This window comes from Nerophis lumbriciformis, linkage group LG16 (assembly GCF_033978685.3).
Source record: "Nerophis lumbriciformis linkage group LG16, RoL_Nlum_v2.1, whole genome shotgun sequence".
Classification (NCBI taxonomy): Eukaryota; Metazoa; Chordata; class Actinopteri; order Syngnathiformes; family Syngnathidae; genus Nerophis; species Nerophis lumbriciformis.
The window spans coordinates 28,610,234-28,637,069 of NC_084563.2; the positions used below are offsets into that span (position 1 = coordinate 28,610,234).

Consider the following 26,836-nt stretch of genomic DNA (forward strand, 5'->3'; position numbering starts at 1 on the left):
AGCTAACAGGTGACGAAAGCTAACAGGTGACGAAAGCTAACAGGTGACAAAAGCTAATCGGTAACACAAGCTAACAGGTGACGTAAGCTAACAGGTGACGTAAGCTAACAGGTGACGTAAGCTAACAGGTGACGTAAGCTAACAGGTGACGTAAGCTAACAGGTGACAAAAGCTAACAGGTGACAAAAGCTAACAGGTGACAAAAGCTAACAGGTGACCCAAGCTAACAGGTGGCATACGCTAACAGGTGATGTAAGCTAATCGGTAACACAAGCTAACAGGTGACGTAAGCTAACAGGTGGCGTAAGCTAACAGGTGACAAAAGCTAATCGATAAAATAAGCTAACAGGTGAAGTAGGCTAATAGGTGATGTAAGCTAACAGGTGACACAAACTAACAGGTAATACAAACTAACAGGTAACATAAGCTAACAGGTAACATAAGCTAACAGGTGAAGTAGGCTAACAGGTGAAGTAGGCTAACAGGTGATGTAAGCTAACAGGTGGCATAAGCTAACAGGTGACACAAGCTAACAGGTGGCATAAGCAAACAGTTAACATAAGCTAACAGGTGAAGTAGACTAATAAGTGATGTAAGCTAACAGGTGGCATAAGCTAACAGGTGACACAAGCTAACAGGTGACACAAGCTAACAGGTGAAGTAGGCTAATAAGTGACATAAGCTAACAGGTGGCATAAGCTAAGAGGTGACACAAGCTAACAGGTGACATAAGCTAATAGATACAATTAGCTAACAAGCAGTTCTGCTTCTCAAGTGGTATATGATGGCTGCACAGGCATTAGAATAACATGACTGTGCAGTAAATGAGTGTCTCCATGGTGACATCTCATTGAAATAAGGCAATTGTACACGCAGTCTTAGTAGATCACAGGCAACAGTACACAGGGCAAGCGTTGTTTAGCGCCTGCTATCTGTGTCTTAGTAGATCAGGCCCAAAGTGCTTAGAGGAGCAGTGCTAGCCAGTGAGCCAAAAATCAAGACCCGTTAACTCATCCGTCTTAAGGACCGCACTAGCGCACAGCCACACTAGCTAGCAGGGTGTGTCCTCAGTGACCTTGAACAGGCGATAGAACCGAGAGAAGTGGTCAAAGGTCACAGTCATGGATGTTTGTTTGTCAACAATCACCTTGTTGTCCTCTTTGTGCTCGCTGGCTCATCCTCTTTACTTTTTCGCCGCACGCAGGAAGTCCCACCGCATCAGCGCCCCGGCGCCATGGACGAGGAGGGCCCGCTCTCGGCCCCGCCCCCTGGCGCCAGCTTTGAGAAGACCATCACCGTTGTCCGGGGCAACCGTAGCCTTGGTATGTCCTCTGTCTTACTCATGGCCACGGCGTCTTGGTGTGTGTACATGGCGCTCACCGCCTTCATGGGCGCCCGCCCGGAGGAGGAGTGGTGAAGCCAGAAATACCCTTTTTTTCTGACTATAAGGCGCACCCCAGTATAAGGTCTAGTTTCATACATAAGGCGCATTAGAAGCTCATATTATGGTATGTCTCCTTGTGGTCTACACCAGGGCTTCTTAGCCCTTTTGACCATACTTTTCCACTACAGACGGACCCGGAGCCCCCACTCAAACATTAACACTGAAAAGCATTAATCATATTCAATAATTCGATCTAACCTACTTACAGTTCAAATGACATCAAATATTACAACAAATATTACCAAGGCTTTGGTCAGGCTGATTACAAAATAAATATTCATCAAATATACCACAAACCAAAGGCTCTTAAAAACTGATGAAAAATACATTTACATAGAATTATGCCGTCATAACAAACACTTTAATCAAATGAATGATTAATAATAAAATGTCAATAAAATGAAAGTTATCCCACTTTGGTCATAATTTTTGCGCTTAAGAAATTAGTTATCTCCAGACTTCTACTGTTTGTTTAATAATAATACAATGTCAACAAAATTAAAATTTCCCCACTTTAGTCATAATTTTTGCGCTTAAGAAATTAGTTAGTTCCAGACTTCTACTGTTTGTTTGATAATGTCATTAGTGCCACGAGTGGTGACAAAGTGTACTACAACACAGCTGAGAAACACACACTGAGGGCGCTCGCGGCCTCACAATGAGCCCCCGGCCCTACGGTTAAGAAACACTGGTCTACATAACATGTCACGGTGGTTCATTGCTCAAAATGTTGCGTAATCAGACCGTCTTCAAACCGTCTTTTTTTGTGAGCGCTCTTATTTACGTGCCTCCACTTCAACAGCGTCTTCTCCCCGTCATTTCAGATGTACCAGTAGTTTTTAGCTTGTCCATAGCGAATCTACTGACAGATATAAGTAAGAACTTTACACTACTTTATATTAGAAATGACAAGAGTGGAGGATGAATGTCCCACAACAAGAGGATAGAAAAAAAGGAGTTTTAAAAATGTTCAGGACTTATGCAGATCCCCAAAACACATCAGCAGGTACCAGAAGGTAAGAAAAGTTAGCTGTGCATAATATTGAGAAACAAAACGCCAGATAATGTCTCCTAATAGGTGCCATTTTGGCGTCCTTATACACACACCATAATAATACCGTATATTGAAGCACAGTACGTCTGACTATGGTAGTCGTAATGCTCCGACAATCCATCAAGCGGTGCGACTTCGTAGCTTCCCAAAGTCTTACTAAAACAATCTGAGAGATTTTTGAGCGCCGTGTGTAATGTTCTATATTCTCAATGGAACATTACATTTTCTTGCTGTTGCTTGCTTACGGGTACTTGCTAGCATCGTTTATTAAACCGGCGTCAACCTGCAGTTCACACGTATCTCTTATCATTACACAATGCACACAATAAAAGGTGGGTAAGTTCAAGCAGAATTAATACATACATTAGGCGCACCGGGTTATAAGGCGCATTTTTGAGAAAATTTAAAAGATTTTAAGAGCACCTTATAGCCCAAAAAATATGGTACTTATAGAAATACTGGATATAAAATGAATCCGATTTGGTGTGGTGTCACACGGTCACCATCGTACAAATAATGTTTGAAGTAACTTTGGAACATCGGCCAACAAAACATTGCTAGTGTACCTTCTTTAATTTTCTGAGCAGCTTGGACAGCGTCCAACCGTATTTTCCGGACTATAGAGCGTGCCAGTATATAAGCCACACCCACTAAATTGTAGAAGAAAATAAATATGTGTCCATATATTAGACACAGATATAGATGTTGTGATGAGAGTTATTCACACAGAAAATGTATTTATATACCTTAATTGTTACCAAATGTTGTCCGGAAGACGGCAGTAAAACGGCAGATCAAACAAAACAGAAGTCATTGATGTCCTCATTCATCATTTTCTAATAAAGTTCAAGATGTTTGTCAGGATTCTTCTTCCTTGTACTTTGAAAATACCTTTGCTCCTCCTTAGTACATTTGTTTAATCCCCTCCATAATTTAGCCCCTGGCGAAGAAAAATCCACACATAAACCGCACCTTTGTATAAGACGCAGGGAGAAAACAAATTCCACATATAAGTCGCACTTTTGTATAAGACGCAGGGAAAAAAAATGCACATATAAGTCACACATTTGCGTAAGACGCAGGGAGAAAAAAAATCCACATATAAGTCGCACCTTTGTATAAGATGCAGGGGGAAATCCACATATAAGTCGCACCTTTGCATAAGCCGCAGGGAGAAAAACATGCACATGTAAGTCGCACATCTGTATAAGCCGCAGGGGGGAAAATCCACATATAAGGCGCACCTTTGCATAAACCGCAGGGGAAGAAAATCCACATATAAGTTGCACCTTTGTATATACGACGCAGGGGGAAAAAATGCACATATAAGTCACACATTTGCATAAGCCGCAGAAGAAAAAAAAATCCACACATAAGTCGCACCTTTTGTATAAGCCGCAGTGGGAAACAATCCACATACAAGTCGCACCTTTGCATAAACCGCAGGGGGAGAAAATCCACGTATAAGTTGCACCTTTGTATAAGCCGCTGGTGCGGACAAATCCACATATAAGGTGCACCTTTGTATAAGACGCAGGAAAAAAAAAATCTACACATAAGTCACACCTTTGTATATAAGGCAGGGGGGAAAAATCCACATATAAGTCGCACCCTTGTATAAGCCGCAGGGGGGAAAAAACCCACATTCAAGTCGTACCTTTGTATAAGTCGCAGGAAAGAAAAAAAATCCACATATAAGCTACACCTTTGTATAAGCCGCAGAGGAAACAATCCACATACAAGGCGCACCTTTGTATAAGCCGCAGAGGGATACAAATCCACATATAAGTCGCATCTTCGTATAAGTCGCAGGGGAAAAAATCCACATATTTGTATAGGCCGCAAAAAAAACCAAAAAAAAAAACAAACCCACATGTAAAGCGCACCTTTGTATAAGACGCAGGGGAAAAATATATCCACATACAAGGCGCACCTTTGTATAAGCCGCAGGAAAAAACACACACACATAAATCGCACCCCCGTATAAGCCGCAGGAAAAAAAATATCCACATATAAGGCGCACCATTGTATAAGCCGCAGGGGGAAAGAAATCTACATAAGGCGCACCTTTGTATAAGCCGCAAGGGGGGAAAAATCCACATATAAATTACACCTTTGTATAAGCCGCAGGGGGGGAAAAAATCCACATACAAGTCGCACCTTTGTATAAGCCGCAGGGGGAAAAAAATCCACATATAAATTGCACCTTTGTATGAGCCGCAGGGGGAAAAAAGTAGCGGTTTATAGCCTGGGCTTTGTTCCGGTTCTTTGGTCATCACCTTGTTCCCCTTTGATGGTGGCAGCATAGCGCACTTGCGGAGTTAATGCTTCCGGTCCACTTCTCACAAAGTATTTGAAAATCTTGTTTATAGACATGACTTCCATCATCACTTTACTGAGCAAAACTCTTTATAAACACACGACCAAAACTTTGGTCAAAAAGTTTCTATCCAGCAAAACTGCTCATTTTCTGCCATACAAAGCAGACCAAAGCCAACTTTGTCAACAGCACCCGCTCGCTCTTTCTGACTTGCACCTACACATGCACATAAGGCACTTAGCCAGTGATGCGTTTACAGACACACAAAAAGTGGGACAACTCCAACACCACACATAATGTGTCACATTCCAGGTGGTTACACTATGATTTACCTATCAAAAGTTCTACTGTCATTTATTAAGAATCTTCATTTATAAATATGAATCATGAAATGTTGTTATTATATTAAATAAATACTAATAAAATATATACATTACAGGAATGTACACATGATGCCATGTTTACATCTCATTGTGCAACATGTGAAGGTTACTATTTGATGTTTTTGTCATTGTAAGTGGGCCAAAACACTTCTACTAGAAAATAATGTCATGGAAATGACTGCTGTCTTTTGATTGTAATAAGAAGAAGAGTAAGTTGTTATTTAGTCAGGTGTGCTGCAGGCGTGACCACAGTGTCGCTCCACTCAATGCTTGCTCACACACATTACAGGGAACATTGCTTCCATGTGTGTTTGTTTTCCAAAATATCTTGATAAAAGGGTAATATTGCAGTCTGTCAGATCCTACATGTACAATGCAGTACTTCTTTGTAGTACACATGTGTGTGTGATTAGTGTACTCTCACTTTAAGTTAGTAACTTGCCTTGCTCATTAGAAATGTTTCAAATAACTTAGACGTATGAGTTCCTGCATGGTGTGACAGCAGTGTTTACTTGTCGAAACATCACAATGTTTGCTAGCATTATGACTTGTGTTTTCTCTGTTTTGTCCCGTGCACTATGATTGTATTGTCATTGGAATCAAAACAATAAAACCTTCATTTGATCACTAATCAGCAGTCATTTCTTTGACCGGCTCCAAATTCTGTACAGCCATAGTGTGGTGGATGAGACAGTGTGTGTGTGTGTGTGTGTGTGTGTGTGTGTGTGTGTGTGTGTGTGTGTGTGTGTGTGTGTGTGTGTGTGTGTGTGTGTGTGTCCTTGTATTTCTAGCCTTCTTGAGACATGAAGAAGGAAAAGTATCTTCCATATGAGGAGGTGTGAACAAGTGATGACATAAATCAATAACATTGCATCTAATAGACAATGTCTCATTTGCACCCCTGCTGGTGGCATCTATCAAAATGAGGGTAGTCCCAAAAAAATTCACTGTCAACATATGAAATAAGAAGTGTGTGTAAAAATTTGAAGTGCTCCCCCTCTGGCCAACATATGAAATAACAAGTGTGTGTAAGAAATTGAAATGCGCCTCCTTTGGCCACAATTAATTAAAAATAAATAAATATGTATATAGAGACATACTGTAATAACTTGAAGTAAATAATGAAGATTAAAAACCAATTACAAACAACAAATTCATAATAAATAAAACATCCTCACAATGTGTCGATTTTTTTCTTATAAAATTGGGAACAATTTGTCATATTATTTCTGTTTCTGTAATATTGCAATATTTTCTCGTAAAAATTACTTTTTAATGCAAAATGGTGACATTTGTCATAAAAAGAGTTTTATCTCAATATTGCCAATTTTTTTGTTGTTCTTGTAAAATAGTGACATGCTTTTAGGAAAATGATGACTTTTGTCACAATTTTGCCAAGCAAAATTTTGATTATTATTATAATATTGCCAAATATTTAAAGTTTTCTTATACAATTGTGACTTTTGTCGAGTAAAATTACGACTCTTTTCATAAAATTGCCAAAACTTTAAGCGTTTTCTTTTAAAACTGCGATTGTTATTGAGTAAAATTCCAACTTGTATCATAATATTGCACAAATGTTCAGTTTTTCTTGTAAAATTTTGACTTGCGTTGAGTAAAATGACAACTTTTATTATAATACTGCAAAAATTCTAAGTTTTTCTTGTGAAATTGTGACTTTTTCTTGTGAACTCATTTTTCACAACAAGCTTTTTTATATTTGCATAGTATGTTTATATTATTAATGTTGTAAATACACTTCTTTATATATCTAGAAAGGCTGGTCCTAAAGAGGGAGGCATTTTTCTCAAGTCTCAAGAAGGTAACATGAATTGATTTACGTGGACCCCGACTTAAACTAGTTGAAAAACTTATAGGGGTGTTACCATTTAGTAGTCAATTGTACGGAATATGTACTGTACTGTGCAATCTACTAATAAAAGTCTCAATCAGTCAATCAATACCAAATACAAGAATGTGTGTGTGGGTGTGTTCTTGTATTTTTACCCTCTGGTCAACATATGAAATAACAAGTGTGTGTAAGACATTGAAATGCGCCCCCTTTGGCCAAAATGTATTAAAGATAAATAAACATATGTATATATAGACATACTGTAATAACGTGAAGTAAATAATGAAGGTTGAAAACCAATTACAAAAAAAAATTATAATAATAATACTTAAAGCTTACCTTTTTTATATTTACATAGTATGTATATATTATTAATGTTGTAAATACACTTCTTTATATATCTAGAAAGGCTGGTCCTAAAGAGCGAGGCATTTTTCTCACGTCTCAAGAAGGTAACACATACAAGAATGTGTGTGTGTGTGTGTGTGTGTGTGTGTGTGTGTGTGTGTGTGTGTGTGTGTGTGTGTGTGTGTGTGTGTGTGTGTGTGTGTGTGTGTGTGTGTGTGTGTGCGTGCGTGCGTGCGTGTGTGTGTGTGTCATTTACCTACTGGTGTAATCAGCCTCATGCAGCAAACTGCATTCAAGTGTTTGTGCAAAGCAGCATGTGCTACCCCTCTGCTCACCTGTGACCTATGACCCCCGTGTGTGTGTGTGTGTGTGTGTGCTAAGCTGCCTAATGTCTCCCTCCATTATGCTGATGATGCCACGGTCAGGTGTGTGTTTGGGCTACTGTCTGGTCCACGCAGCCTTAGCCACTAACCTGTGTGTGTGTGTGTGTGTGTGTGTGTGTGTGTGTGTGTGTGTGTGTGTGTGTGTGTGTGTGTGTGTGTGTGTGTGTGTGTGTGTGTGTTGGCAGGGATGTCGGTGAGCGCCATCAAGGACGGCTCAGGCATGCTGGTGCGCAGCGTGGCCCCCGGGGGCTCTGTCTGCCAAGATGGCCGACTGGGCCCAGGCGACGCCATACTGGCCATCAACAACGAGACCACGTCCAATCTGACCAACGCCATGGCCAGGTCCATGCTGCGCAGGAACTCTGTCATCGGGCCAGAGGTCAGGTGAGGCATTGTATCACATTTCACTACAGTTTAATACACTTGTGTTTGTGCCTCATTCTTGTGAGAATCCAGCGTGTGACGGAAGCTTTAAGGGGGTCGGTTTATCCAGGACTGCACAGATAATACTGTATCATCTCCTTGTCTTTTGGACTTGGCATGCTAACCCTAACCCACTCACGGTTTAAGCCACGGACGAGGCAAAAGCTAACCCGGACCTGCTGGACTAGATTGTCAACATTTCCATTGTCTAATGTCCTGAAGTGGACCAGATTGATGTATAATAATTATAATAATAGATTGTATTTGTAAAAGCACTTTACATTGAGCAAACAACCTCAAAGTGCTACAGTGCATTTAAAAAACAACAACAATACTAGAACCACAAAAACTAGAACAGCCTAATGGCTAGAACTAGCACACATATATGTAAAAAGAGGCTTTTTGTAAGAAGGGTTTTTTCACAGTCTGTGATGCCCTCAGGTGGTCAGGGAGAGCGTTCCACAGACTGGGGGGTGGGGGGGGGGGGGGGCATTTCCATGGAGGCACTGGTGAGTTAGTAGGGAGACTTTGTATTCCCTCCTGAGTGGAACAGGAAGCCAGTGAAGGGATTTGAGAACAGGGTGCAGTACACATACCAATGTGTGTGTACTGCACCACATAGTACCAAGCGTAGTACATGCCGTAGTACTTCAAATACGATGCAGTACTCCACCGAATACGAATAATCGACTTCATCCATTCATTTAGTTGGTAGAGTGGCCGTGCCAGCATTCGGACTGGGGTTCAATCCCCACCTTCTACCATCCTAGTCACGTCCGTTGTGTCCTTGGGCAAGACACTTCACCCTTGCTGTATTTGTAAAAGCACTTTACATTGAGCAAACAACCTCAAAGTGCATGGCAGCTCCCGCCATCAGTGTGTGAATGTGTGTGTGAATGGGTGAATGTGGAAATAGTGTCAAAGCGCTTTGAGTACCTTGAAGGCAGAAAAGCGCTATACAAGTATAACCCATTTATCATTTATTTATTTAATTTGTTTACAAAAAGGCTTCCTTTTCTGTCCAGTTGTTGCTTCCATTCATCGTTTCATGCGAGGGACTTTTTATTGAGGGCTACGTCCCAGAAGAGCTAAAGAAAAAACCTCAGTGGAAATGTTTTCTCTGAAATTGCAATTTGATTCCATTTAATTCGTAAAATGCATAAAAGAGTGAAAATAAATAGTGAATGAAGACATTTTACTTTTAGAATGTCAATCAACATGTTCTTGTCTCAAAGTGACACACTTATATTCAATCATTTACTTTCAAATATTTGTCTTCATCCTGCTCTTAAACGGAAGAAATATAAACTATACAGGGTTTATAATGTCATCATAATAAATAAAATAACATTTTAGTTGTCATTACTGTAGAATTTGTTTACCATTTTACTGTCATTGGAAGGTAAATAACTTTATCATAAATAAATACACCAAAAATGAAATGGACTCATTTCTGTAAGCAAACATTTAACTTAAATAAATATGGAACATCTTAAAATGTTTTTTTGTTCCTAGTTGGAAAAAGAAGGTCAGGCGTTGTCTTTTTGTTCGTTGCCATCACATGATCACGGCGTCCTCGCTCTGTTGCCCGTGTTGATGGGCTCGTATTGCCCTTTCAATTAGAAGGTGAAAAACATTTACTTTGTAATCGTAGTTTTCTCTCTTAATTGGTGTTACTTTGTGACTGGGAGCGATGCACAGAGTGAGACCTCTTTCTGTATTTGTAAATACTGTATAGAGTAGGCTAACCCATGTGGTTCCTGTGGATGTGAACACATTACTGTAGTGACTAAATAACATAGTGACTGAAACAGACAAAGTAATGTGTAAATAATGTCAACAACTAGATGAACCATCTGTGGCTGTGAAGTGAACACTAGTAAGGTTGTAAATACTGTATAGAGTAGACTAACCCATGTGGTTCCTGTGGATGTGAACACAATTACTGTAGTGACTAAATAACATAGTGACGGAAACAGACATAATAATATGTAAATAATGTCAATAAGTAGATGAACCATCTGGGGCTGGGAAGTGAACACTAGTAAGGTTGTAAATACTGTATAGAGTAGGCTAACCCATGTGGTTCCTGTGGATGTGAACACAATTACTGTAGTGACTAAGTAACATAGTGACTGAAACAGACATAGTAATGTGTAAATAATGTCAATAACTAGATGAACCATCTGTGGCTGTGAAGTGAACACTAGTAAGGTTGTAAATACTGTATAGAGTAGGCTAACCCATGTGGTTCCTGTGGATGTGAACACAATTACTGTAGTGACTAAGTAACAAACGATTGTTTGTGTGAGAGTTGACATATGATGTGACTTTTGCACCTTTAACACACATTCTCCCCAACTTTTGATTGATTTTGGAATCTTTTAGGGCATCAAATACCACTCTTTGGGTCAATTGATCATTGGTCAGAATATAAGAGGGTAGATTTGATCTTCAAATATCTATTGGAGTCCAAAGATTTGTACATACAAGTGTGTAAGGCAGATACGGAAATAAACACAGGCCTGCCTATAAGAATAGCAACATCGGCTACTCACACTCACATGTGACCTCACCTGTGACCTCACCTGTGACCTCACCTGTGACCTCACCTGTGACCTCACCTGTGACCTGCTGCGATGACAAAAAAAGATCAGTTGAGTCCTCCTCTCCTATCAAACGTCTTTGACTCTAAAACCCAAAGTATAGTTCTAGTTCTAAATGTACAAAGACGTCTGTATTATAGTTGTAAAAGTACCAATGCAGTATTCCAGTACTCATTAAATGTGTACTACTTTACTTCCTTTTTGGACAACAGCTTCTATTATCCTAATTGACAATATTCATAATTCTGCATGCAGCTCAAGTCCGGAACAACAAAACAGGAAAGACCTTGTCCTTGTTCCTGTTTCTCTTCAGCACTTCCTTTGACTCATTCTAACCCACTAAGGACACTTTGAGTCTTTTTCCATTGGAAAAAAAGTAGAAATAAAACTTCATTTCCTGTGCTTGAAGTCTACAAACAATACAATGACATCATACCTTTATGGAACAATGACAACGCCAACAATCCAACTTCATGTTGCTTTGACTATTTCATGACATACTTACCCTAAGTAACATTTTAGTATGTTTAACTAACACAAACTCACTGTTCAAACTGCAACAATCTAAAATCATGTCAAATAAGTGACACAAGTTCAAGTCCCAGTTTGTTGCTCTTCAGGCCGGGGAAAGATACAGTATGTCCTGAAAATAATATAATAAAATAAAAAAAATGTTTTTATTCCATCAAAATGTAGTAGTTTGAAGTGACGCTGCAATTTATACTCTTAGCAAAGTTCTAATTAGTATCGTTTTGTTCTTTTTACACCAAATATAAATTGCACTTTTTATGCAATAGTGTTCAAAGAATGAAATTAAAAGCTTCTTCCGTAAGGCGACACTTGTGTATTGAATAAAATATTAACAAAAATGCAGCATTGCACATTGTATGCAAATGAATAATAATCTCCAATGTTAGGATTAATAAAGTGCAAATTTAAAATGTGTCTGAATAAAATTCTTCTGTAAATAAAAATGTAGCATTGCACATTGCATGCAAATTAATAAACAACAATAAATCACATTTTTGTACAGAAGGCCACTACAATAGTTTAAAACAAATAAAGTGCACTTTTGTGCATGATGTCACACAAGATATTTCAATAAGTGTCAAATAAAAATGAACTGCATAATAGGAAATCAAATAGTGTATGTCCTTCACTATGTGGTAGGTTCCTGCAGACGTTATCTCCTTCTGCTGTTGACTATTTGTTTCATACGGTGTTGATGTGGAAATGGTTGTTAGGGCATTTTGTGGGTGTGGCACTGAACGGAGATGTTGACATGCAGAGTTTCAAGCACTCTTCATTCTCTAGCGGGTGACTTTTCAAATGATGCTACATATTAGCAGTGCTGCTACTTTTTGTAGCAACGCTTTTGCCGCATACTTGACATATTACTGTTGTCTGTTCAACATCTTTCCGCTTGAAGCCAAACCACCGCCAGACGATGGACCCCCTGCTGTTTTTCTTGGGAATTAATCTGTCCTTCATTTGTTATCAGATTGGCACCTTCTTTCTCTCGTATTACCACTTGCGTCGCACCGCTACGCTAGCATCACAGCTAACTTTATCCATGCCGCTACCTCTCTGCTGGGCGAGGGCGTGTGACGTTGCATGCGTGACAGTATGTGACGTATGTAAGAAGGTGCGCTTGTGTTATGTCTGTGAGAAGAGAGACGAGAAAGAGTGAGAAAAGCCTGTAGTGTAATGCCCGCAGCTAAAAGCAACGTATACTCCAATATCACCATATAGTCATTTTCTATATCGCACAGAGACAAACCCGCGATATATCCAGTATATTCCATATATCTCCCAGCCCTACTACATTGTTTACTTCTGTGACGTCCTCCATAAAGTTTTGTAATCAATCAGAAATATCAAGCAGCTAAAATGCACCAAACATGGATAAGTGGGCAAAGAGTGTTTTGCATTTTTCCCATCATGCAATGTAATGGATATAAATGGGTGTCATTTGGCATTTTTTATGTTGCTTTGACTTTTTTTTATTTATAACATCCACAAAGTTCAGTGCGCATGTTGTGTTATGTGTGACCATGCGTGTTGACATTTATGTTAATTGCATTTTGTGTTGCGCCATGACTAGGGAAGGTTGTTTGGATAATACAATAATAATGCAATTCCAAAGCCAGCTCAGCAACCAACAGAGCAATTGAGAGGAGACACAAACATGACACAAAACAATCCAGAAGTAGTCAAAGAAAAATGAATAATATCAACAACAGTATCAATATGAATAATAATTGTATTGTTGCCTAGAAAGTCTCCATGATTAGATTATGGTCTGCATCTGTTTGTTTCCAAAGCTGCAGCGGCTATCATTTTGAATTCCCACCACATTTCAAAGACACGTTTTTCCTCGGCCTTCTTTACTGAAGATGTTCCTCACGCTGCCAAACACCCACTTGCTGCTTGACGTCTCGCAGGCCGACCTGCTTGTGCTCCAAACTCTCCAAACAGCCTTTTCCTAAATCTCTGAATTATTCATCCTGCTCTCACCTTCTGACTAGACAAGTCCGACATGCAAAAACGTCCCCGCTGACACAAGTAGAACTCTGAGGGGTCGCAGTAAAAAAGTGAGCCCAGCGACAGTTTAGGGGCCACGTTTCCAACCTGCCGTCAGGAGCCCAGCTGCAAATTGGCCCTTCAGACGTCTGCCAGAAGGAAAGTGAGAGGGAGCTTTGTTTTTTTAATGACACTCCGAATACATGACAGGACACTTTGATGGATGCAGCTTTTATAAATAAGACATTTTGTTCTCTAGTTTCAACAATTAGCTGTCTGCGCTCTGATAAGAAAGGGGCAGTAGATGCCAATGAAGTAACAACAAAACAAGGGTGTCCAAACTTTTTGACTTGGAGGCCACTTTGGGCTAAACTAATTTGCATGTAAAGTAACTATATAACCTACACACCTATGTGTACAAACTACATACATATAACGGATAAATCATTGAATATTAAGAGTATGTGAAAGTGTGACTCCTACATTGTTTACTTCCGTGACGACCTCATTAAAGTTTTGTAATCAATCAGAAATATCAAGCAGCTAAAATGCACCAAACATGGATAAGTGTGGAAAGAGTGTTTTGCATTGTTCCCATCATGCAATGTAATTGTTTTAAATGGGTGTAATTTTGCATTTTTTATGTTGCTTTGATATTTTTTTATAACATCCACAAAGTTCAGTGCGCAGGTTGTGTTATGTGTCACCGTGTGTGTTGACTTTTTGTGCTGGTTGCATATTTTGTTGCGCCATGACTAGGGAAGGTTGTTTGGATAATATAATAATAATGCAATTCCAAAGCCAGCCAAGCAACACCCGGAGCAGAAACCAACAGAGCAATTGAGAGGACACACAAACATGACACAAAACAATTCAAAAGTAGAGTAAAGAGTGTTTTGCATTTTTCCCATCATGCTTTGTAATGGATTTAAATTGGTGTAATTTGGCATTTTGTATGCTGCTCTGAGGTTTTTTTTATAACATCCACAAAGTTCAGTGCGCAGGTTGTGTTATGTGTCACCGTGTGTGTTGACTTTTTGTGCTGGTTGCATATTTTGTTGCGCCATGACTAGGGAAGGTTGTTTGGATAATACAATAATAATGTAATTCCAAAGCCAGCACAGCAACACCCAGAGCAGAAACCAACAGAGCAATTGAGAGGACACAAAACAATCCAAAAGTAGAGTAAAGAGTGTTTTGCATTTTTCCCATCATGCTTTGTAATGGATTTTAAATCAGTAAGTCATTTGGCATTTTTTATGTTGCTTTGATGTTTTTTTTAGAACATTCACAAAGTTAAGTGCGCATGTTGTGTTATATGTGACCATGTGTGTTGACATTTATGTTAATTGAATTTTTTGTGCACCATGACTAGGGAAGGTTGTTTGGATTAGGTCATATAAGTAAATGTGCTGTAATCACTTAATGGTCATTGACCTGAATGACTCATTGACAGATATTTAAAATAAAGTTGAAAACACCCCACAAGTCAGATTCGTTATTAAACTCTTGACGCCGACGTACTTGGCACGCAGGCCGTAGTTTGGACACCCTTGTCCTAAACATTTTTAATTTCGTTGACTAATAATTTCCGTCTTAGTGATTGTCAACAACATATTTTCCTCTGAAGAGAATAAGTAATCAAAACAAAGACTGAGAGGATAACACAGGAAACGTATGAAAACGTAGATGGGTGGGACTAGTTGGGAATATATCCAATCACAGCTCTTTATGTGAAAGAGGGGGCAGGGAGTTAGTCATGAAGGAGAGCCAATCAGAGGATTTTCCTTGTGAGATGAGAAATTTGATGTGCCGCCACCAATACAAAAATGTATGATGTAACATGTTTTGTTCCACACCATTTTATTTTTCAATCAAAAACTTGAAATAAAACATTTATATCAAACTTTACTGTAAAGTTCCACAGTCAGTGATAGAAACTTGATATGAAACATTTATATAAAACTTTACAGTCAAGTTTTAAACTAACACTCTGCAGATCATCTAAATAAAAGTACTTTTGAAATAAACTTGAAAGAGATCTTTCATATTTAATATTTTAGTTTACTCATGTTATTGTCCTTTTAGCTGACTAATATGTTGTGTCATTTCATTGACTAAAACTAAAATAAAGGTAAATCAATGTAGATGACTAAAATTTGACAAAAACTAAAATACCTTTTCGTCAAAAGACAAAAAGTAGAAGAAAGTAAATGATCATATAAACGTCCTGTTTGAAATAAAATGCACTTGTGGACTAGTTTCTTCCATATTTGTGAGCCAAGTCGTCTGCTTTTGGCGGCGCCGTCGACTCCTCCAAATATGGCAACAGGAAGTGACGCCCCTTCAAAATGCCGTGTGCAGGAAGTGAGGTCATCAAAATAGTGAAATGCTGGCTGCCAAGACTGAGCAGTTTTTCAATGTCCCCAGGATAACCTTCGTACCTGCTCCATGTGTGGACCAACACCGTCACCACCTGGGTTTGCCCCCGCTGGCCTCCACCCTAGACCACGCCCCTTCCTCCCCGACCCCGCCTCCAGAACCTCCCAGTCCAGTTGAACCCTCCTGCCTTTCAGTCCAGTCTAAAACCTCAGGTCCAGACCCGCCCTCGGTCAGGTAACGTAAGCTCCTGGATCTAGCAGCCTGTTCTTCTTCTCCATGACTTCATGCACGGTGATGTTATACGTAGGCTTGCACAATTACGGGAATATTCAAAGTTGGAAACTTTCCATGGGGATTAACGGGAAATGAATGGGAATAAACATTGAATGCAACATGCCAGATCTTGCAGCATGATTATTAGCTAAAACAACCTGAATTCATGCAAATTCAGTTGAATTTCAACCCTGCACTGTGCATTCCTCCATCACATGTGCAGTGCATTCTGTTGTCATACAAGAATGTAGCTTACACAAACCCCGTTTCCATATAAGTTGGTAAATTGTGTTAGATGTAAATATAAACGGAATACAACGATTTACAAATCCTTTTCAACCCATATTCAGTTGAATATGCTACAAAGACAACATATATTGAAATTTTTTTTTTTTGCAAATAATCATTAACTTTAGAATTTGATGCCAGCAACACGTGACAAAGAAGTTGGGAAAGGTGGCAATAAATACTGATAAAGTTGAGGAATGCTCATCAAAGACTTATTTGGAACATCCCACAGGTGAACAGGCTAATTGGGAACAGGTGGGTGCCATGATTGGGTATAAAAGTAGATTCCATGAAATGCTCAGTCATTCACAAACAAGGATGGGGCGAGGGTCACCACTTTGTCAACAAATGCGTGAGCAATTTGTTGAACAGTTTAAGAAAAACCTTTCTCAAGCAGCTATTGCAAGGAGTTTAGGGATTTCACCATCTACGCTCCGTAATATCATCAAAGGGTTCAGAGAATCTGGAGAAATCACTCCACGTAAGCAGCTAAGCCCGTGACCTTTGATCCCTCAGGCTGTACTGCATCAACACGCAACATCAGTGTGTAAAGGATATCACCACATGGGCTCAGGAACACTTCAGAAACCCACTGTCAGTAACTACAGTTGGTCGCTACATCTGTAAGTGCAAGTTAAAACTCTCCTATGCAAGGCGAAAACCGTTTATCAACAACACCCAGAAACGCTGTCAGCTTTGCTGGGCCTGAGCTCATCTAAGATGGACTGATGCAAAGTGGAAAAGTGTTCTGTGGTCTGATGAGTCCACATTTCAAATTGTTTTTGGAAACTGTGGACGTCGTGTCCTCCGGACCAAAGAGGAAAAGAACCATCCAGATTGTTATAGGCGCAAAGTGTAAAAGGCAGCATGTGTGATGGTATGGGGGTGTATTAGTGCCCAAGACATGAGTAACTTACACATCTGTAAAGGCACCATTAATGCTGAAAGGTACATACAGCTTTTGGAGCAACATATGTTGCCATCCAAGCAATGTTACCATGGACGCCCCTGCTTTTTTCAGCAAGACGATGCCAAGCCACGTGGCTTCATAGTAAAAGAGTGCGGGTACTAGACTGGTCTGCCTGTAGTCCAGACCTGTCTCCCATTGAGAATGTGTGGCGCATTATGAAGCCTAAAATAGCACAAGGGAGACCCCCGGACTGTTGAACAACTTAAGCTGTACATCAAGCAAGAATGGGAAAGAATTCCACCTGAGAAGCTTCAAAAATGTGTCTCCTCACTTCCCAAACGTTTACTGAGTGTTGTTAAAAGGAAAGGCCATGTAACACAGTGGTGAACATGCCCTTTCCCAACTACTTTGGCACGTGTTGCAGCCATGAAATTCTAAGTTAATTATTATTTGCCCCCAAAAAATAAAGTTTATGAGTTTGAACATCAAATATGTTGTCTTTGTAGCATATTCAACTGAATATGGCTTGAAAATGATTTGAAAATCATTGTATTCCGTTTATATTTACATATAACACAATTTCCCAACTCATATGGAAACAGGGTTTGTACAAGAATGTAGATAAATAATTAGATTTAACATGCTGATTGAGTGTTCATTTATTCATCTAGCCTATTTCTATTCATTTGTCCATCAGTCAAATATTTTTAAAGACTCCTCCAATTGTTTGTCTGACTATTTATATCTGTGTGTGGCTTTGCATTCGTCTTCTACACGCTACAGAATAAAATGGACGGTGTCCAACTTTGAACAATCAAAAAAAGGTCAAAATGTCCAAACTTCCTGAGCTTAACTTCCCGTGGTAAATTTCAGGAAACTTTTGACCTCTTTGCAACTCTAGTTATACCTTCAACGTGTCCACCTTATGAGTGTTTTACTTCCCACGTGCTGATGCTGTGAGTGAGGATATTCAATTAGCTCCATCCAGGACTGTCCAGTCCATATTTTCTCCTCTCCATCCTTTGTGGTGAGAGCATCCTCCCTCTCTCTCTCTCTCTCTTTCTCTCTCTCTGTCTCCTGCATTTTAAATCTCTCCGGTTATATTTAGCTCTTCGCTTATGGATCTCAGTGCTGACTGTCAGCGAAAATGAATTGTTTGGCTTGTGTCTGTCGCCGCTTTCACTCCGTCTGCCTGCCTCTACTGCTCTCCATCCAACAACACCCCCTCTCTCCTCACTTTCAATACATCCATGCTTCCTCACTCTGGAACCATTTCTTCGTCTATAGGCTGCATCCCGTCACTCACGCCTACACAACTAATACAGCACTCCCATGTTTACTCTCGCTCTCTTTCCCCTCGCCACGACCTCAAATATTTTTGGGGCAGCTTGAACCAAACTCACAGAGTTTTGCCTTCCAAATATGGAATATAGAATGGAGAATTAGAAATATAGACGACCACCTTGTTCGTATGTGTCATGACCCGTGACCCAGTGGTGTTCTGTTAGTTTTGGACTCCCTTATTTCCTGTTGTGTGCACCTCTGGGTTTGTTTGTTTTGGTCACCACGGGTACTAATTGGGTTCACCTGTCTCTGGTTAGTGGTCGGCACGCTCACCTGCTGCCGGGCACTAATCAGAGAGCTATTTATTCACCTTTCTCACCACCCTCTGTCTGGCTTCGTTCTGTCACGTGGGGGTCCAAAACTAACAGAACATGACCAAGCAAAACATGATCCGGGTCACGGATCATGACAGTATGACTACATTTTATCATTCAGCTTCAGTTCTTTTTCAGTAAAAAGTTAGTCCAAACTATTCTTTGCAATGGTCAATAGTTAGTCCAAACTATTCTTTGCAATGGTCAATAGTTAGTCCAACATATTCTTTGCAATGGTCAATAGTTAGTCCAAACTATTCTTTGCAATGGTCAATAGTTAGTCCAAAATAGTATTTACAATGGTCAATAGTTTGTCCAAAATAGTATTTACAATGGTCAATAGTTAGTCCAAAATATTCTTTACAATGGCCAATAGTTAGTCCAAACTATTCTTTGCAATGGTCAATAGTTAGTCCAAAATATTCTTTACAATGGTCAATAGTTAGTCCAAACTATTCTTTGCAATGGCCAATAGTTAGTCCAAACTATTCTTTACAATGGTCAATAGTTAGTCCAAAATATTCTTTGCAATGGTCAATAGTTAGTCCAAACTATTCTTTGCAATGGCCAATAGTTAGTCCAAACTATTCTTTGCAATGGTCAATAGTTAGTCCAAAATATTCTTTGCAATGGTCAATAGTTAGTCGAACATATTCTTTGCAATGGTCAATAGTTAGTCCAAACTATTGTTTGCAATGGTCAATAGTTAGTCCAAAATAGTATTTGCAATGGTCAATAGTTAGTCCAAAATATTCTTTACAATGGTCAATAGTTAGTCCAAATTATTCTTTGCAATGGTCAAGAGTTAGTCCAACACATTATTTGCAATGGTCAATAGTTAGTCCAAATTATTATTTGCAATGGTCAATAGTTAGTTCAAACTATTGTTTGCAATGGTCAATAGTTAGTCCAACATATTCTTTGCAATGGTCAATAGTTAGTCCAAACTATTCTTTGCAATGGTCAATAGTTAGTCCAAGATATTCTCTGCAATGGTCAATAGTTAGTCCAAATTATTCTTTACAATGGTCAATAGTTAGTCCAAACTATTCTTTGCAATGGTCAATAGTTAGTCCAAATTATTATTTGCAATGGTCAATAGTTAGTCCAAATTATTATTTGCAATGGTCAATAGTTGGTCCAAATTATTATTTGCAATGGTCAATAGTTTGTCCAAATTATTATTTGCAATGGTCAATAGTTAGTCCAAACTATTGTTTGCAATGGTCAATCATAGTTAGTCCAAAGTGAAGCACTAGTGATGATGTTCCATGTTCATGTTCCTTTGGATGACTCCTCCACTAAAGTCTGCTTCTTCTCAGAGGTCACAACACAACATGTGAGGAGGAGGAGGAGGATGGAGTGAAGGTGGAGATGAAGATGAAGATGATGGGAGGTCAAGGAGCAGAAGGAGATATTTGTCCTCACACTTGGGGTCAACCACGAAGGTCAGTCATGGAATATTTGCTGTCTTATATTTCTCATATTATGGACTGTACACACACACACACACACACACACACACACACACACACACACACACACACACACACACACACACACACACACACACACACACACACACAGGTGGTGTGTAAAAGGATGACACCCACATCAGATCTTCCAGGTATTAACGGCCGCCCCTCCTTATAAATCACATAAGCTGCAGTGGCTTCAAAGCGCTGCGTGTGTGTGTGTGTGTGTGTGTCTTCCCTGGGCAGCCATGATATTCTATTGTTTTGGACTTCATCTCCGACACGCCATCCTCTGCCCAAGGCGACCATTTCAAGCGAGGCAAGGAAGAAGAAAAAAGTCCTTCTTGCTTTAAAGGCTGACTTTCTGTCCGAGTGCGCCTCCTTCAGGCCGACTGCAGGAGTGCATCTTCATGTACTTCATGTGGGAGGTGCTGATTGACTCATATGACTTCAATTAGTCTGCTTTAGGATGAGGTCATCAACTAAAACATTAAGTCATAATTATATGGTCCTGAGTCCCTACACTCATCTTAAAACCAATCAATCAATCAATCAATCAATCAAAGTTGACTTATAATTAGTCCTTCATCACAAATGTCTTTTTATCTCCACGTCAGAGGTTGGGTGTCAATTATTAACTATTATAAGTTAAATACTCCAGAATTACTTGGTTGTAGTCTTGTCTCCATACCAGTATTTTAGTACCGGTACCAACATGTATTTCCATACTTTTCTAAATAAAGGGGACCATCAAAAATGTCATTATTGTCTTTATTGTAACAACAAATGTTAGTGTACATGAAACTTATGTTTATTATTGTCATTTAGTCCTTAAATAAAATACTAGACAACTTGTCTTTTAGTAGTAAGTAAACAAACAAAGACTCCTAATAAGTCGTATGCAGTAACATATTGTGTGACCTATTATTTTCTACACATTATGAGGGACAAACTGTAAAAATGTATTATTCATCTACTTGTTCATTTACTGTTAATATCTGCTTATTTTCTCTTTTAACATGTTCTATCTACACTTCTGTTAAAATGTAATAATCACTTATTCTTCTCTTCTTTGATACTTGACATTAGTTTTGGATGATACCACACATTTAGGTATGGATCATGTTGATACCAAGTAGTTACAGGATCATACATTGGTCATATTCAAAGTCCTCATGTGTCCAGGGACGTATTTCCTGACTTTATAAACATAATATACATTTTTTTTAAAACGAAAGAAGATTTTGTGATGCTAAAAAATATTGATGTAATCATAGTAGTATCGACTAGATACGCTCCTGTACTTGGTATCATTACAGTGGATGTCAGGTGTAGATCCACCCATGGCTTTTGTTTACATTGTGACGCCGGTGAGCTATTGTATCGTCCTACGGTGTGTAGTGAAGCATGTTTAGATATTCCTCGTCCTGCAGTGATAATGATACTTGTAAGAAACTTACAAACCCTGTTTCCATATGAGTTGGGAAATTGTGTTAGATGTAAATATAAACGGAATACAATGATTTGCAAATCCTTTTCAACCCATATTCAGTTGAATATGCTACAAAGACAACATATTTGATGTTCAAACTCATAAACTTTATTTTTTTTTTGCAAATAATAATAAACTTAGAATTTCATGGCTGCAACACGTGCCAAAGTAGTTGGGAAAGGGCATGTTCACCACTGTGTTACATGGCCTTTCCTTTTAACAACACTCAGTAAAGGTTTGGGAACTGAGGAGACACATTTTTGAAGCTTCTCAGGTGGAATTCTTTCCCATTCTTGCTTGATGTACAGCTTAAGTTGTTCAACAGTCCGGGGGTCTCCGTTGTACTATTTTAGGCTTTATAATGCGCCACACATTTTCAATGGGAGACAGGTCTGGACTACAGTCAGGCCAGTCTAGTACCCGCACTCTTTTACTATGAAGCCATGTTGATGTAACACGTGGCTTGGCATTGTCTTGCTGAAATAAGCAGGGGCGTCCATGGTAACGTTGCTTGGATGGCAACATATGTTGTTCCAAAAGCTGTATGTACCTTTCAGCATTAATGGTGCCTTCACAGATGTGTAAGTTACCCATGTCTTGGGCACTAATACACCCACATGCCATCACACATGCTGCCTTTTACACTTTGCGCCTATAACAATCCGGATGGTTCTTTTCCTCTTTGGTCCGGAGGACACGACGTCCACAGTTTCCAAAAACAATTTGAAATGTGGACTCGTCAGACCACAGAACACTTTTCCACTTTGTATCAGTCCATCTTAGATGAGCTCAGGCCCAGCGAAGCCGACGGCGTTTCTGGGTGTTGTTGATAAACGGTTTTCGCCTTGCATAGGAGAGTTTTAACTTGCACTTACAGATGTAGCGACCAACTGTAGTTACTGACAGTGGGTTTCTGAAGTGTTCCTGAGCCCATGTGGTGATATCCTTTACACACTAATGTCCCTTGTTGATGCAGTACAGCCTGAGGGATCGAAGGTCACGGGCTTAGCTGCTTACGTGCAGTGATTTCTCCAGATTCTCTGAACCCTTTGATGATATTACGGACCGTAGATGGTGAAATCCCTAAATTCCTTGCAATAGCTGGTTGAGAAAAGTTTTTCTTAAACTGTTCAACAATTTGCTCACTCATTTGTTGACAAAGTGGTGACCCTCGCCCCATCCTTGTTTGTGAATGACTGAGCACTTCATGGAATCTACTTTTATACCCAATCATGGCACCCACCTGTTCCCAATTTGCCTGTTCACCTGTGGGATGTTCCAAATAAGTGTTTGATGAGCATATTCAACTGAATATGGGTTGAAAATGATTTGCAAATCATTGTATTCCGTTTATTTTTACATCTAACACAATTTCCCAACTCATATGGAAATGGGGTTTGTACTTTATTTGTCGCCATGGAGGCCAGAATTAGTGATTTAGAAGTAGCTAAAACACTGTGGATGGATGTTAGCCATGTGTTAAAGCAGCTCTTCCTGAGGGTGTTTCAGTGTTATAACTTCACCTTTATCTTTACTTTTCACACCAAAATGCGTCCATTCTCCCTTTTCTGTCTACACACTGTGTCTGCTTGTAAGTACTCTGTGTGTGTGCACATGCTCCTCTGTTCGTAAAAACCAGCAATGTCATGCCCGTTAAAAAAAAAAGAGGAAAAAATGGGGAACTGGTACTTTTCAGAGTATAGTACTGTGTTTGATTCCTTAGTACCACCATACTATACTAGTACCAGAACACACCAAATACTGTGACACCTCCAAGGTCAAATGCAGATCAAACTCTGATTAGTTTGAATTTGGAAACATGACGGCGTGGCGCAGTGGGAGAGTGGCCGTGCGCAACCCGAGGGTCCCTGGTTCAATCCCCACCTACTACCAACCTCGTCATGTCCGTTGTGTCCTGAGCAAGACACTTCACCCTTGCTCCTGATGGCTGCTGGTTAGCGCCTTGCATGGCAGCTCCCGCCATCAGTGTGTGAATGTGTGTGTGAATGGGTAAATGTGGAAGTAGTGTCAAAGCGCTTTGAGTACCTTGAAGGTAGAAAAGCGCTATACAAGTACAACCCATTTATCATTTATTTATGTTGTCTCCCATGGTAAAAAAGTCCCATTATCAAGTGTACAAACTAGTTTTAAGGAACATTTGACATGAAAAAGTGTAGATCTCAGTTGTCTCTCCATCCATCTTCCTGTGTTGGCCCCCTGCAGTGACATGTGTCTCCTGCTGTGTTGCAGAGTGCAGCTCAGGCGGGCTGCAGGCCGCTCTCTTGGCCTCAGCATCATGGGAGGAAGGGGCATGGGCCACCGGCTGACTGGTGGTCACATGATGAGGGGGGTCTTCATCAAGAACATCACCTCCGCAGCACTTGACCACACCCTGCAGGTCGGGGACAGGATACTGGAGGTGTGTGTGTGTGTGTGTGTGTGTGTGTGTGTGTGTGTGTGTGTGTGTGTGTGTGTGTGTGTGTGTGTTCTTGTTATTCTAGCCTTCTTGAGACATGAAGAAGGAAAAGTATCTTCCATATGAGGAGGTGTGAACAAGTGATGACATAAATCAATAACATTGCATCTAACAGACAATGTCTCCTTTGTGGTGACATCTATCAAAATGAGGGTGGTCCCAAAAAGGAGGGGTTTCTCAAATTGACTGTGTGTCGCTTTTAAAAGTGCTCCCCCTCTGGTCAACATATGAAATAACAAGTGTGTGTAAGAAATTGAAATGCGCCCCTTTGGCCAAAATTAATTAGACAAATAAAATAAATATGTATAAAGAGACATACTGTAATGACTTGAAGTGAATAAAGAAGATTAAAAACCAATTACAAACAACAAATTCAAATTATAAAAAAATTTTTTTAGCAGTCTTTTTCTCACAATATGTAGATTATTTTCTCATAAAATTGGGAACAATTTCTCATATTTCTGTAATATTGCTTTTGTATGTAAAATTATTACTTTTTACTGCAAAGTGGTGACATTTGTCATATAAAATTTTGATTTTTATCACAATATTGCCTTTTTTTTAAATATCAGTAAAATGATGACTTTTGTCACAATTTTGCAAAGTAAAATTCCAATTATTATTATATTGCCAAAATTTTAAATTTTTCTGATAAAATTGTGACTTTTGTCGAGTAAAATGTTTTATTAAATTGCCAACATTTTAAGCTTTTCTTGTAAAAACTGTTATTGAGTAAAATTCCAACTTTTATCATAATATTGCACAAATGTTCAGTTTTTATTGTAAAATTTTAACTTGCGTTGAGTAAAATGACGACTTTTATTATAATACTACTGCCAAAATTCTTAATTTTTCTTGTGAAATTGTGACCTTTTTCTTGTGAACTCATTTTTCACAACAAGCTTTTTTATATGTGCATAGTATGTATATATTATTAATGTTGTAAATACACTTCTTTATATATCTAGAAAGGCTGGTCCTTAAAAGGTAGGCTTTTTTCTCAGGTCTCAAGAAGGTAAGAAATATAAAAATGTGTGTGTGTGTGTGGGGGGTGGGGGGGGTGTCACAGTGACAGAGAGTGAGACATCATTCATAGACAGTGCAGTATGTGCACATATACTATGTCGACACGTATTATTCCTTTGCTGCTTTTTATGGTTGGCCATCTTTTTCTTTTAGCGGCACATGCCAACATGCCAGCGTCCTTTAAGCAGCATTGGAATGTTCCAGTCAGTCGTGTTGCTTCCAAGGTCACCTGGGAACCTTCACTCTCCAGCGGGAGAGAACATAGTAGAATCGGAATTATAGCCATGGATGTCAGCCAAGGAAAATATATATTTGTGTGCAGTGGTGACTATTATTCACAACCCTTATGTAAGCCAATAACATATTGTTATGCATTCTAAATCGTAAATAAATGCTAGCAAAAGTCAGCTAACAACGGAGTCAAAGGGAGTTGCTCTGTTCCACCTATAAAGCTCTCTAAAAAACCTTCCAAAACCTCCATCATTTTTTTTATATACACACTAAGTATATATGTAGTATCTAGTAACATTCATAATAACATGTAATATATACATGATGTAGGTATATATGTAATGTAGTAACATTCATAGTAATATGTAATATATACATGATGTAAGTATATATGTCATGTAGTAACATTCATAATAACATGTAATACATGCATGATGTAAGTATATATGTAGTATCTAGCAACATTCATAATAACATGTAATATATGCATGATGTAAGTATATATGTAGTATCTAGTAACATTCATAATAACATGTAATATATGCATGATGTAAGTATATATGTAGTATCTAGTAACATTCATAATAACATGTAATATATACATGATGTAAGTATATATGTCATGTAGTAACATTCATAATAACATGTAATACATGCATGATGTAAGTATATATGTAGTATCTAGCAACATTCATAATAACATGTAATATATGCATGATGTAAGTATATATGTAGTATCTAGTAACATTCATAATAACATGTAATATATACATGATGTAAGCATATATGTCATGTAGTAACATTCATAATAACATGTAATATATACATGATGTAAGCATATATGTCATGTAGTAACATTCATAATAACATGTAATATATACATGATGTAAGTATATATGTCATGTAGTAACATTTAAAATAACATGTAATATATACATGATGTAAGTATATATGTCATGTAGTAACATTCATAATAACATGTAATATATACATGATGTAAGTATATATGTCATGTAGTAACATTCATAATAACATATAATACAGTATATACATGATGTAAGTATATATGTAGTATCTAGTAACATTCATAATAACATGTAATTTACATATTTTTATCATTTTAAGCATACAGCTGTGTTTTAATTACACAGACACGTCACAACGTTCACTTTCCCTTCAACAACAACAAGAAGACTACTAATCACGGCAGACTTGATGAGAGACAACAAAGACTACTTTGGGACAAATGATGATCCAGAAACTTCTAGTTTTGAGCCTGAATGTAAGGA

The 26,836-nt window shown here is 38.8% G+C and overlaps 1 protein-coding gene across 1 annotated transcript in view; it reads left to right on the top strand.

Annotated features, from left to right (window-relative positions):
• The window catches only part of LOC133617136 (multiple PDZ domain protein), a 154,325-nt gene that overhangs the window by 65,326 nt on the left and 62,163 nt on the right, over window positions 1–26,836 (top strand). The window contains exons 19-23 of the mRNA XM_072914912.1: window positions 1,205–1,322; window positions 7,970–8,168; window positions 15,767–15,952; window positions 20,170–20,295; window positions 24,065–24,233. Of these exons, the coding sequence (XP_072771013.1) occupies window positions 1,205–1,322; window positions 7,970–8,168; window positions 15,767–15,952; window positions 20,170–20,295; window positions 24,065–24,233 (798 nt within the window). The remainder of the gene's footprint in view (window positions 1–1,204; window positions 1,323–7,969; window positions 8,169–15,766; window positions 15,953–20,169; window positions 20,296–24,064; window positions 24,234–26,836) is intronic.